Source organism: Macaca fascicularis, chromosome 3, assembly GCF_037993035.2.
Source record: "Macaca fascicularis isolate 582-1 chromosome 3, T2T-MFA8v1.1".
Taxonomy (NCBI): Eukaryota; Metazoa; Chordata; class Mammalia; order Primates; family Cercopithecidae; genus Macaca; species Macaca fascicularis.
The window spans coordinates 48272106-48286658 of NC_088377.1; the positions used below are offsets into that span (position 1 = coordinate 48272106).

Here is a 14553-nt window from a genome sequence, read left to right on the forward strand (position 1 = left end):
GTCAAGTTTGAAAGTTCTTTACTTAGCCCTCCTTCCTATATTGCTGTTTTTTCTTCTTTTTCTTTATTTTATTTATTATACTTTAAATTCTAGGGTACATGTGCACAGTGTGCAGGTTTGTTACATAGGTATGCACGTGCCATGTTGGTTTGCTGCACCCATCAACTCGTCATTTACATTAGGTATTTCTCCTCCCCCAGCCCCACACTCCCCAACAGGCCCTGGGGTGTGATGTTCCCCATCCTGTGTCCAAGTGTTCTCATACCTAGTTTACTGAGTGTTTTTAGCATGAAGGGCTGTTGAATTTTGTCAAAGGCCTTTTCTACGTCTATTGAGATATCATGTGGTTTTTGTTGTTGGTTCTGTTTATGTGATGGATTACGTTTATTGATTTGTATATGTTGAACCAGCCTTGCATCCCAGGGATGAAGCTGACTTGATCCTGGTGAATAAGCTTTTTGATGTGCTGCTGGATTTAGTTTGCCAGTATTTTACTGAGGATTTTCACATCGATGTTCATCAGGGATATTGGCCTAAAATTCTCTTCTTTTGTTGTGTCTCTGCCAGGCTTTGGTATCAGGATGATGCTGGCCTCATAAAATGAGTTAGGGAGGATTCCCTCTTTTTCTATTCATTGAAATAGTTTTAGAAGGAATGATACCAGCTCCTCTTTGTACCTCTGGTAGAATTCGGCTGTGAATCCATCTGGTCCTGGACATTTTTTGGTTGGTTGGCTATTAATTATTGCCTCAATTTAAGAACTTGTTATTGGTCTATTCAGAGATTCAGCTTCTTCCTGGTTTATTCTTGGGAGAATGTATGCGTCCAGGAATTTATCCATTCCTTCTAGATTTTCTAATTTACTTGCATAGAGGTATTTATAGTATTCTCTGATGGTAGTTTGTATTTCTGTGGGATAGGTGGTAATATCCCCTTTATCATTTTTTATTGCATCTATTTGATTCTTCTCTCTTTTATTCTTTATTAGTCTTGCTAGCTGTCTATTTTGTTGATCTTTTCAAAAAACCAGCTCCTGGATTCATTGATTTTTTTGAAGGGTTTTTGTGTCTCTATCTTCTTCAGTTCTGCGCTGATCTTAGTTATTTATTGCTTTCTGCTAGCTTTTGAATGTGTTTGCTCTTGCTTCTCTAGTTCTTTTAATTGTATGTTAGGGTGTTGATTTTAGATCTTTCCTGCTTTCTCTTGTGGGCCTTTATAAATGCTATAAATTTCCCTTTACACACTGCTTTAAATGTGTCCCAGAGACTTTGGTATTTTGTTCTCATTGGTTTCAAAGAACATCTTTATTTCTGCCTTCATTTCGTTATTTACCCAGTAGTCATTCAGGAGCAGGTTGTTCAATTTCCACGTAGTTGTGTGGTTTTGAGTGATTTTCTTAGTCCTGAGTTCTTATTTGATTGCACTGTGGTCTGAGAGACAGTTGGTTAAAATCTCTGTTCTTTTACATTTGCTGAGGAGTGTTTTACTACCAATTATGTGGTCAATTTTAGACTATGTGCAATATGGTGTATATTCTGTTGATTTGGGGTGGAGAGTTCTGTAGATATCTGTTAGGTCCGTTTGGTCCAGAGTTGAGTTCAAGTCCTGGATATCCTTGTTAACCTTCTGTCTCATTGATCTGTCTAATATTGACAGTGGGGTGTTAAAGCCTCCCATTATTATTGTGTGGGAGCCTAAGTCTCTTTGTAGGTCTCTAATGACTTGCTTTATTAATCTGGGTGCTCCTGTATTGGGTGCATATATATTTAGGATAGTTAGCTCTAATTGTTGAATTGATCCATTTATCATTATGTAGTGGCCTTGTCTTTTTTGATCTTTGTTGGTTTAAGGTCCGTTTTATCAGAGGCTAGGATTGCAACCCCTGCTTTTTTTTTTTTTTTTTTTTTTTTCTTTCCATTTGCTTGGTAGTTCTTCTTCCATCCTCTTATTTTGAGCCTATGTGCGTCTTTGCACGTGAGGTGGGTCTCCTGAATACAGCACACCAATGGGTCTTCACTCTTTATCCAATTTGTCAGTGTCTTTTAATTGGGGCATTTTGCCCATTTACATTTAAGGTTAATATTGTTATGTGTGAATTTGATCCTGCAGTTATGATGTTAGCTGGTTATTTTGCCCTTTAATTGATGCAGCTTCTTCATAGCATCGATGGCCTTTACCATTTGGCAAGTTTTTGCAGTGGCTGATAGCAGTTGTTTCTTTCCATGTTTAGTGCTTCCTTCAGGAGCTCCTGTAAGGCAGGCCTGGTGGTGACAGAATCTCTCAGCATTTGCTTGTCTGTAAAGGATTTTATTTCTCCCTCATGTATGAAGCGTAGTTTGGCTGGATATGAGATTCTGGGTTGAAAATTCTTTTCTTTAAGTATGTTGAATATTGGCCCCCACTCTCTTCTGGCTTATAGGGTTTCTTCTGAGAGATCTACTGTTAGTCTGATGGACTTCCCTTTGTGGGGAAGCCGACCTTTCTCTCTGGCTGCCCTTAACATTTTTTCCTTCATTTCAACCTTGGTGAATCTGACAAGTATGTGTCTTGGGGTTGCTCTTTTCGAGGAGTATTTTTGTGGTGTTCTCTGTATTTCCTGAATTTGAATGTTGGCCTGCTTTGCTAGTTTGGGGAAATTCTCTTGGATAATATCCTGAAGAGTGTTTTCCAACTTGGTTCCGTTCTCCCCGTCACTTTCTGATACACCAATCAAACGTAGATTTGGTCTTTTCACATAGTCCCATATTTCTTAGAGGCTTTGTTCGTTTCTTTTCACTCTTTTTTCTCTAATCTTGTCTTCTCGCTTTATTTCATTAATTTGATCTTCTGATATCCTTTCTTATACTTGACTGAATCAGCTATTGAAGCTTGTGCGTGTGTCACAAAATTCTCGTACCATGGTTTTGAGTTCCATCCAGTCATTTAAGGTGTTCTTGACACTGTTTATTTTAGCCACTCATCTAACCTTTTTAAAACGTTTTTAGCTTCCTTGCAATGGGTTAGAACATGCTTCTTTAGCTCGGAGAAATTTGCTAATACTGACCTTCTGAAGCCTACTTCTGTCAAATCATCAAACTCATTCTCTGTCTAGTTTTGTTCCCTTGCTGGTGAGGAGCTGCAATCCTTTGGAAGAGAATAGATGCTCTGTTTTTTGGAATTTTCAGCTTTTTTGCTCTGGTTTCTTCCCATCTTTGTGGTTTTATCTACCTTTGGTCTCTGATGTTGGTGACCTACAAATGGGGTTTTGGTGTGGATGTCCTTTTTATTGATGTTGATGCCATTTCTGTATGTTAGTTTTTCTTCTAACTGTCAGACTCCTCAGCTGCAGGTCTGTTGGAATTTGCTGGAGGTCCTCTCCAGACCCTGTTTGCCTGGGTATTACCTGCAGAGGCTGCAGAACAGCAACTATTTCTGCCTCATCCTTCCTCTGGAAGCTTTGCGCCAGAGGGGCACCCACATGTTTGAAGTGTCTGTCGGCCTCTACTGGGAGGTGTTTCCCAGTCCAGCTACAGGAGGTTGAGGGACACATTTGAGGAGGCAGTCTGTCCCTTCTCAGAGCTCAAACACCATGCTGAGAGAACCACTGCTCTCTTCAGAGCTGTCAGACAGGGACATTTAAGTCTGTAGAAGCTGTCTGCTGCATTTTGTTCTACTATGCCCTGCCCCCAGAGGTGGAATCTACAGAGGCAGTAGGCCTTACTGAGCTGTGGTGGACTCTGCCCAGTTCGTACTTCCAGGCCTCTTTGTTTACACAGTGAGCTACTCAAGCCTCAGCAATGGCCAACACCCCTCCCCCCGTCAAGCTGTAGCATCACAGGTCTATCTCAGACTGCTGCACTAGCAGTGAGTAAGGCTCTATGGGTGTGGCACCTGCCGAGCCAGGCGGGAGGGTATCTCCTGGTCTACCGGTTGCTAAGACTCAGTTGGAAGTGCAGAAATCACCCACCTTCTGCGTCAGTCTTGCTGGAAGCTGCAGACCGAGCTGTTCCTATTCGGCCATCTTGGAAGCGCTCCCTTTGATCAATATTTCAAATGTACTTAACCCTGCCTCTAATTGGGTCTGAAAACAGTTGAATCCAATGAAATCAGACTTGCTGGCAGTTAGAGGAAGCTTATTTAGAGAGGTTATAAGGGAAAGAAGAGAGAACAGAGGAGGTATTTGAAATGGGAAGTTTAAAATCACTCTTGAATTTTCTCAAAGTGTTGTAGATACTGAAAGACTTATCCTTGTGTATAAACTAACTAACTCCTTGTCTTTCTGATGTCTTTTTGCTTTTTCATGTGTTGTCTCTAAAATCTCATAAATGCCTGAATGATCACCTCTAGGGGCACGTGGGGAAACTGAGGCTGAGGGAAAGTGAGTGTCAGAAGGGAATGCACAGTCTTTTATCTCTTTGTCCATCATCCTTTTCATTTATTTCATGAGCTCGCTCTGGAATTCTAGCAGAATTAGAAAGTTACAGACATCAGGGACCTCTTTTAGTCTAGCGGATTTAGGTAAGTCTGAGGCATGTTTGTTGAGTGAGAAAAGGAGTGAGTGACAGAATAACAAAGTGGACTCGCTTTCCAGTTTCCCAGCTTAACATGGAAGTTCTGAGAAAATGTCGCCTCTACACATTGGACACAGCAAATTACAACACTTGCTAAGCGTTTTCACTGAAACTTAAAAACAAACCTTCCTGTTTCTACATTTCAGGGTTGACACTTTAGCTATGCAAACAAAGGTCCCAGGAATGTGTATCTTGAGGGTACATCTACTAAAGAGCTGACCTGGAAAAGGTGGTGGGGAAATTATTGCTTTTGCAAAGTGAAAAAATATGAAATTCCTGGCCAGTAATTAAATAACAAAGCCCTCACTTGGAAGAATTGGAATCAGAGAAACAAGCCTCAGGTATGCAGGAAAGATGATCTAAGCCAGAGAGCTGACTGCTGCTGCTGGCCCTGTGGACATGAGCTCATAATTTTCCATCCAGGGGCCAGGCCCTGGGCAGAGCATCAGACCAGGTTAGGCACAAAGGCTCGGCCAAAGTTCACAGTCCATGTGGCACATATTACATTCTATTCAGTGAAATTAAATATTTAATAATTTCATCAAATTATCCCCTTTCTAGTGATTTTGTAGCAGGATGAGCCGCAGACAAAACTCCTCAGACACCGAGTTAAAGAAGGAAGGGGTTTATTCGGCCATGGGCATCAGCAAGACTCATGTCTCAAGAGCCAAGCTCCCCGAGTGGGCAATTCCTGTCCCTTTTAAGGGCTCATAACTCTAAGGGAGTGCGTGTGAGAGGGTCGTGATTGATTGAGCAAGCAGGGGGTACGTGACTGGGGGCTGCATGTGCCGGTAATTAGATCGGAACAAAACAAGATAGGGATTTTCACAGTGCATTTCTATACAATGTCTGTAATCTATAGATAACATAACCAATGAGGTCAGGGGTCGATCTTTAGCTACCAGACCCAAGGTGCGGCGCCGGACTGTCTGCCTGTGGATTTCATTTCTGCCTTTTAGTTTTTACTTCTTCTTTCTTTGGAGGCAGAAATTGGGCAAAAGACAATATGAGGGGTGGTCTCCTTCCTTAATTTTACATGTGATTCTGCCTTTGTGTAAAAAAAAAAAACCCACAAATTCATTTTGTGCTTAAATATCTGACATTGATAGACAACTACTATCTCATCTCAGTTATATCCACTCTCTGCTCAGACTCACCCATAAGCTACAGCCTTTGAAAGAAAAGAAGTAAAGCAGAACCTCTTTGTTCTGACTCTCAAAGCTGCAGAAGATGTCATGGGGAGTAAGAGCTGGGGTAGAGCCATGGAAATACCTTCAGGAAATTTAGCATTTTTTGGAGAGGATTCAAGCAGGTGAAACTGACCCAACGGTAAATACTTGATCTCCCTAATAAAGTGAGTTTCAAAGCTGTCCAAGAGGTAGGGAAAAAAGGCTACTCCAGAGCTCTTGCTATAGAAAGGAAAGTTTGACTCTCATGTACACAGATAACAAGCCACAACCAGGGGGTCCTTTTCCTACTCTTAATACTAACTAAATATGACTGTACCTTCCTGGGAACCTACATGGGGCAAAAGGAAAGTCTTCTTTATGGTGCTCTCAAAATCTGCACATCAAATTCTGAACATCAGGTTGCCGATATGCCTGAGATTTGGGCTGTTCAACTGAGGCAAACCTGAGGTTCCTGAGAGTTAGCCAGAGGGCCCTGGGGTAAACCTTGCCATGCTCTGGGTGGTGCCTATACACTGTTTCCGAAGGTATAAAACCTCAGACCTTCCTCCTGAGGAGAAGCATTTTTACTGATGGAACTAAGCTGTTCTTTCCAATCATAAGAAGCGAAAGAGCAAGCTCAAAAACACTCACCTGACGGTAGGACAAAGTAGTTCCCAAAAAAGGCAGAGGTGTGGGCCCTGGAATTCCAAGCTTCTTAAAAAGTCCATGTGAATGGGCTCCATATCTACAAAGTGAAACAGAAATCAGGTCTCAGGAATTGTGACTTTATAGATATAGGGGCTGGTGAGTCACTGACGGAGGAACTGGAATGCTCAAGAGAAGGAGGTAACATTAAGGCAATAAATGATAACAGTAACTCTGATGGCAATGATTATGTTTGTTCATCAGGTCCTTTCCCGCCTCCACCATGAGACCCCAAAAAGTTGCAATGACTAGCTGAAAGCAGCAGAAGTCTTCATGGTCCCAATCCTGGAATGAATACTTGATAAATGTCCTCAAACCTGAGTGCTCCTGAGAGGTTCAGGCAGTAATTCTTCCAGGGCACTTCAGTCCCTTATGTCTGTTTAGTAAGTGGACTCTTCCCTGATTTGGGGAGTCTCATCCTAGGTAGAAAGGGTGACTTTTTTTTTTTTTTTTTGTCTTCATCCGTGATGATGAGATTTTGCATCACTGCATCTACTCAGTCACAGAGGGTCACTGAGAGCCTATGGTGACCCTGTCTTTAGAATTTGCTAAGAGTCATTTATGCTTTCCCTTCCCTCTAAGCTCTGACCCTATTTTAGGATCTGGCCCTTCTTAAACCGTCATTCACAGAGAGGTGTTGCAGGAGTCACAGAGTCCTTATTTCTACAGATTGACAACTGTGCTCCAGGCTTCCATTGGCCTCATAGAAATGCGAGAACCTTTCAGCTACACCTCAGTCTCTGTGGTCAGATAATCTGGTTGATTTGAGCTACTGGGGAGGATGAGTGACTCATAATTCCCTGAATGACAGTGTGCAGAAGAATCACAACTTAAAGAACCAATTTCCAGGACATTCCTCCTCTTGTAGAATCTAGCCTTCCAACTGGTGATATTCATCTGATAAGCACAGTGCTAGTGGTATGGTCTGAATCTGCCCCTACCCAAATCTCATGCTGAAATGTAATCCCCAGTGCTGGTGGTAGGGCCTGATAGAAGGTGATTGTATCTTTGGGGCAGTTTCTCATGGTTTCATACCAACCCCCCTGGGTGTTTTCCTCGTGACAACGAGTTTTTGTGAGATCTGGTGGTTTAAAAGTGTGTGGCGCCTTCTCCCCACTCTCTCCTGCTTCTGCTCAAGCCATGTAAGATCTGCCTACTTCTTCTTCACCTTCTACCATGATTGTAAATTTCCTGAGGCCTCCCCAGAGCAGAAGTTGCTATGCTTCCTGTAGAGCCTGCAGAACCATGAGACAATTAAATCTCTTTTCTTTATAAATTACCCAGCCTCAGGTATCTCTTTATAGCAGTGCAAGAAAGGACTAATATATCCAGGCATGCTCATTTTTTTCAAGGTGATCAATCACAAAGCAGTCAATTTATTGCCTCTGCACATAAGTATCTCTGTAGGAAAACTCATTAAGGCTGGTTCTCCCTATGGCAGGCCTGCATGCAACTCATCTTTGATGGGTCATGTATGGACTCCCCCAACTGGGGTTTCTGGATGTGTGAAGACCTTCCCAGTCTGATATTACTGAGGAATGGAAGACTGGAGGAAGAAGAAAGGCTGATGGAAGAGGTCGCCATCCATCAATTCAACCTTGAATCTGCTAGTCCCAAAAGATTGGCCCCAGAGAGGCAAATTAGGAAAATGTGGCTGAAAAGTATGGTGTGCATAAATGGATCTATATGCCTCATATGTGCTTTCAGCTGAAAGACAGGCACCTTCTAAAGTCCATGTGCCTTCCTGTTGATAGGAAAGATGCAGTATTCCACATAAGTAACCATAAAATGTTCCAGACAGTTGAATTAAGACCTTGTTTTCTCTTCTTTAAAGGATAGCCCTTAAGGCAGTATAGGTTCCAAACATTCTGTACAAATCCAGTGACTCTGATAATATATGGTAAAATACAACTGAGAAATGGCCTGGAGGCTCGTGTTTGGAGAACCCAGCAGAGGCCGCATAGCCAGGCCCAATAGTGCATTTGGATCCTTGCCCCCAGAACAGTTAGTGGAAGTGTGTGCATCGTCTACTGAAACCAGGGTGGCCTTGGGTTTTCTCACTCCCTTCCTTTGTTGTCACAGCCATGGCAAATCAGTGACACTAATCTCTGCTTCTAAACTTTCTACATGTTACTTGACCTCTCAGGCCAGGATAAACTATTGAGTTAATGTGTCAGCAGCATTGGCCCCCCAAGGAAAGATCTAGGTGAGTGTCTAGACTCACATGGTTCCATGTCAAGGCAGAGGCTGTGCTGGGTAAGCTGTTTAGTTTCTTTCCAGCTCCCCTCTGGTAGAGTAATGCTGCTTTCGTTTTCAATGAAGAGGCTAACAGAAAAGCCAGTCATCTATTGCACTTAATTGTGTTGGCCTAAGGAGAGCATGGTCTACACTATAGCTTCTGACTCCTGGGCTGCACCAGCACTGTCTAAGGCTAAGGTATTGTCTGCCCAGCTGCCTGAATCTGTAATGACCACCCCACAACATGGCAGACCACACACAGAGTGACATAGATGGTGCCCCTGTGTCCAGGCTTGAAGCAGATGAGATGCCAACCTGTTTGCCCTTTGAGTGACGTCCACTGTGGGGCCAGGACCCATGAGTATCTCTTTGCAGTTCTACCCTGAGAGCTGAGGAATATTTTCTCACTTCATACTGATCCTACCTGGATGCCTTTGCTGTCGTCACTGGCTCACAGTCTTACCTACTCCCCTGCCCTGAGAGTTTAAGATAACCTGCTAAGCAGGTATATTCAAAAATGAGGTATTAAAATAAACTTGTCAGGCAGGTATATTTACAAAGACATATGCAGTCCTGTCTTAGAAGTATACATTTGTGCATTAGACTAATATTCCTGATATTATTCTGGAAAGGTGATATTATTTTACACACATTTATTGTCACAAATGCTGAACTAACAGCCCTCTTTTGTCATCCAGAAGGAACATGCTGGAAATAGTCTATCTCTAAAAAATTCCGGTTTAAAAACGAATGAATTTAAACCATATCAATTCATTTTGAAATGTTAGAAAATGGAAACCATGTTGCCACAACTCACTGAATTCCTAAGCTTTCCGTAAAAGAATTAAAATGAGGTTTATATTTTCTATTTTCATGTCATTGTGGTTCCCTAGTCTTAATAAAAATAAACTTGTTGTAGAAGTCAAATGTGACAGGTTGAGCCTCCACTACCCACAGTGGAAGGTAACTCTTTTCTCCACCTGCTCTAGGATGCCAGGATTCCCACCAGTGAGAGGGTTCGTCCTCCTGTACTGTAACATAAAGGGGAAAAAATGTCTAAAATCCAAATTGGCTTTCATGGCTCCTGCCTTTTCAGGCTGCTAGCAGATTCCCATTAGGTAAGAAATAAAGCTGTATATTAATCCTAGCCTCCCAGAGACTGGAGGAAAAAGATTAAAGCAAAGAATAAATCTTTAAAAACTTCCTCTAAGTCTCCTTTGCTCTAGAAATTAATCATTGCAGGTTAAATAGTTCTGTGTATGACAAGGTGGAGGATTGAGTCATAGGAGGGAGGGGATTTTCAGGAGCATGGCACGGGAAAGAGGGAAGAGCCAGGGGACAGCTTCCCCTGAAGTATTGGTGTTCTCTGGTGCCTCATGTAAATGATATCGTGGGGTGGAAGGGAGGGGAGCAGGAACCACCGGGTCCACAGGGGCAATACATCTGCACGTCCCTTCCAGCAGACACAGAACCCAGAAAACAAAGATAAAGCGACAAAAACGCAAGCCACTCCCTCCTGTCCCCAGAATCCCCAGAGCCTGGGAAGGGGATGAGGATCACACTGCCCATTGTGTTCAGTAGTTTGTAATCTGCCTCGGCTGTGTTTCCATAGATTAGTATAGGTCAAGTCTAACCTAATCAGATCACTCCCCCTACAAAATGCTGTCACTAAACCATCCTAGTCACCAAAAATAGAAGGTGGATGGGAGAAATGCTTATTTATTCCTTCAACGATCTGCATAAGAACAATAATAACCTCTCTGTGTTTGTAGCGTCCAACAATTGTACTACTTCTCCTTGAACATCTCTTTTGATCTTCTAAGCAGATAAGGGAAAGGGGGCCCGATTAGCACCCCAAGTCCAAGGAAACAGAGGAGAGGAGCCTGGACAGTTACTCACAGATAGAGGAGCACCAGGCTGACAGCCAGGAGAAGCCAGGTTTCCATGGCCAAATTTGGGATGAGGTCCATTGCCACTTTCCTCCTTCAGCTGTCTCCTCTGAGTCTTACTTTCAGCTGCGTGCTGCTGTTTGCTGGGCTGTCTGCCTGGAGCTTCCCTGCCCTGCACAGCAGTCTGCAGCCAAGTTGCTGTAATGTTTCTGTGCTGGAGAAGGAGGCGGGGCTGCAGCTATAGCCAGTAGCAAAGAATTGCACACACCCCTTTGCTGACCTCCTTTGAGTTCATGTTCTATGAGGAATCATAAACAATTTAATCAGTGTTATCGAGGAGTCCAAGGATTCTGATTTCTTACCAGAAACTGAAGTGGAGCCATTGGCATGAAATCTATTAAATCTCCTCTCACCTGCCCTTGTTTCCATGGCTGTCCTCATTCCAGAATACTTGAAATCCATCCCCACAAGCCACACCTACAGATCTTTACCCATGCAATTCCCTCTGCCTGGAGTGTACCTACGCCCCCTAGATGACTCCTATACATTCTTCCAAGCCCAGATAGACAGACCCCTTCTGTTAAAGTCTTTCCTTACGAACCTCCTCACACAGATGTAACCATTTCCTCCTCTGGGTGCCTCTTATGCCCCTCACACAGTCCTATTGTCCTATTTCATCTCTACCACCATTGTGGGTTTCTGTGCATGTTTCCCTCAGCAGAGGTGAGCTCCTCAAGGGCACAGTCTGGTATTATTTACTGTCATCACCCTGGTCACTAGCAGGGCTCTATACACACAGTGGGTGACCAGAAAGTGTGGTGGAGTTGACTTGGGTGAGATTGCTGGCCCCTGTGTGTCATCCCCTCTGACTCTGTGGTGATAGCGACGGCCTAATTGTTGCTTGGGACTCAAATGCAGCCAGCAATTGGTCTTGTCTGGAAAGGAAAATAATAGAAGACATGTTCTGCCACTTAATTTCTCATAAGGTAACATAACATGAAGAGACTTACCTGTTGAGAGTTGTACTGAATGTGTCAAGGAAGATACTATGCATCAGAAGAACCCCCAACCACCCTGTGCGTCTCCTCTATTCATTCCTGTATAAAAGCATTCGTCATGTATTTTAAAGACTGTGCTCCCAGTACTTAGGGTACAAAATTGACTAAGACCCAGACATTAGCTCAATTGTTTTGATTTGTATATCCCACAAATAAGTGAGAACACGCAATGCCTATATTTCCGTGCCTGGCTTATTTCACTTAACATAATGACCTCCAGTTCCATCCACGTTATTACAAGTAACAGGATCTCATGCTTTTTTCATGGCTGAATTGTACTCCACTGGGTATGAGTAGAGTACTTTCTTTAGCCATTCATCTGTTGATGCACATGTAGGTTTCTTCCAAATCTTGGCAGTTATGAATAGTGGCTGTTGTGAACATGGAAATGAAGATATCTCTTCAATATACGGATTTCCTTTCTTCCAGGTATATACCCAGCACAAGGATTTCTGGATCTTATGATATCTCTATTTTAATGTTTTGAGGAACCTCCAAACTGTTCTCTATAGTGGTTGTACCAATTTACACCAACAGTGTACAAGAATTTCCCTTTTTCCACATTCTCGCTGGCATTTGTTATTGCCTGTCTTTTGGGTAAAAACCATTTTAGCTGGAGTGAGATGATATTGTAGTTTTGATTTGCATTTCTCTAATGATCAATGATGCTGAGCACCTTTTCATATGCCTATGTGGCATTTGTGTGTCTTCTTTTGAGAAATGTCTATTTAAATCTTTTGCCCATTTTTTGATTATTAGGATTATTAATTTTTTTCTGAAGAGTTGTTTGTGTTCTGTGTATATTCTTGTTGTTCATCTGTTGTTGGAGTATTAGTTTGAAATATTTTCTCCCATTCTGTGGTTTGAGTCGTCACTTTGTTGATTGCTTTCTTTGCAGCACAGAAGCTTTTTAACTTGATGTGATTCCATTTGTCCAGTTTTGCCTTGGTTTCCTGTGCTTGTGGGGTATTACTTCAGCATTTTTTGTACAGACCAATGTCCTGAAGAATTTCCACAATGTTTCCTGTAGCAGTTTCATCATTTGAGGTCTTGGATTTCAGTTCTTTTTTTTTTTTTTTTTTTCCTTTTATTGAGACAGAGTCTCACTCTGTTGCCTAGGCTGGGGTGCGTTGGCATGATCTCAGCTCACTGCAACCTCCACCTCCTGGGTCCAAGTGACTCTCCCACCTCAGCCTACTGAGTAGCTGGGACTACAGGCATGCACTACCATGCCCAGCTAACTTTTATATTTTTTGGTAGAGACGGGATTTCATCTTGTTTGCCAGGCTGGTCTTGAAATCCTGACCTCAAGTGATCCACCCGCCTCAGCCTCTCAAAGTGCTGGGATTACAGGCATGAGCCACCGCTCTTGGCCAAATTTCAGTCTTTCATCCACTTTGATTTGATTTTTGTGTCTGGTGAGATATAGGGGTCTAGTTTCATTCTTCTGTATATTGATAGTCAGCTTTCCCAGCACCAGAAGAGACTATCTTTTCCTCAGTGTATGTTCTTGACAACATTGTCGAAAACAAATTCACTGTAGGTGTGTGGATTTGTTTCTGGGTGCTCTATTCTATTTCATTGGTCAACATGTCTGTTTTTATACAAGAATCATGCTGTTTTGGTTACTATACCTCTAGTAGTATAAGTTGAAGTCAGGTAATATGATTTCTCCAGTTTTGTTCTTTCTGCTGAAGATTTGGCTATTCTGGGTCTTTTGTGGTTCTACAGAAATGTTAGAATTTTTTCTTCTATTTCTTTGAAGAATGTCATTGGTATTTTGAGGGATTGCGTTGAATCTCTACATTGCTTTGGGTAGTAGGGACAGTTTTAACAATATTGATTCTTACAGTATGTAAACATGGAATATCCTTCTGTTTTTGTGTCTTCTTTAATTTCCTTCATCAGTGTTTTACAGTATTCATTGTAGAGATCTCTCTCTTCTTTAAGTTAATTCCTAGGTATTTAGTTTTATTTGTGGTATTGTAAAAGGGATTTTTTTTATTTTTGCCAGATTGTTCACTATTTGCATATAGAAATGCTACTAATTTTTGTATGTGGATTTTATATCCTGCAACTTAACTGAGTATGTTTATCAGTCCTAATAGTTCTTTGGTGGAGTCTTTAGGTTTTTGCAAATATCATTTGGAATTATCATTTGGAAGACTTTTTCAAATATCATTTCTAAACATTACTTGGAAATCATTTGAACATTTTCTTGCTTCCTGGCACAGAATGTGTCCTAGGCTTGTCTTGAACATTCTTAACCCTGGCCCTGGAATCAGGCATTTCTCTAAAGAGCTCTGGTTCCTTTCCGCAGAAAATGGTATTCATAAGCGAAAATCTGAGCACTAAGTGTACTCATTGATATTGAAATGTCATTGTTACCTAGCCCTATCAGTGAAGAGAAGTAGGAAATATATGGGTTTTTTTGTACACACACACAAACACATACATACATGTATGTCTATCTAATGATCTTGTCCTCTATCTGTTATCTATCACCTATCTACCCATCTATCTATCTAGAAGGGTATGAATATACACGAATACATCCATTCCAACCTAATTTCATAGGATTCATGCTGGTTTTCTCCCTTTCTGAATCCATGACTCCCTTCTGCAAAGGTGAGAAGCCTGGCTTCCATCGTCCTTAATATATTTACTTATTTGATCAATTCCCTTTATGTAGCCAAACCTCACCCATTGGTTCCCACTCATGGATGCCCTCCTCACCTCACGTGGATTCTCCATGTCATATTTAGGCTCTGGCTGCTCTTGTAGGCCACCCCTCTGTATGGACCCCTTCTCTGCTTTCCTGGACTCCCACACCCAGGCAGGTTGTTTCCACATGAACACCCACTTTGTCCTCATCCTACCTGGTCTCTGACTTGGAACCACCATGACTCTCTTCTCTACCTTAATGTGTGGCCACCATCTGGCT

General features: G+C 42.1%; 1 protein-coding gene across 1 annotated transcript in view; it reads right to left on the reverse strand.

Annotated features, from left to right (window-relative positions):
- CYP3A5 (cytochrome P450 family 3 subfamily A member 5) overlaps positions 1 to 10732 on the reverse strand; it is a 44773-nt gene extending 34041 nt beyond the window's left edge. The window contains exons 1-2 of the mRNA XM_015447118.3: positions 10562 to 10732; positions 6371 to 6464 (exon numbers count right to left, since the gene is read on the reverse strand). Of these exons, the coding sequence (XP_015302604.3) occupies positions 6371 to 6464; positions 10562 to 10632 (165 nt within the window). The 5' untranslated portion in view covers positions 10633 to 10732. The remainder of the gene's footprint in view (positions 1 to 6370; positions 6465 to 10561) is intronic.
- Between the last annotated feature and the right edge of the window lie 3821 nt (positions 10733 to 14553).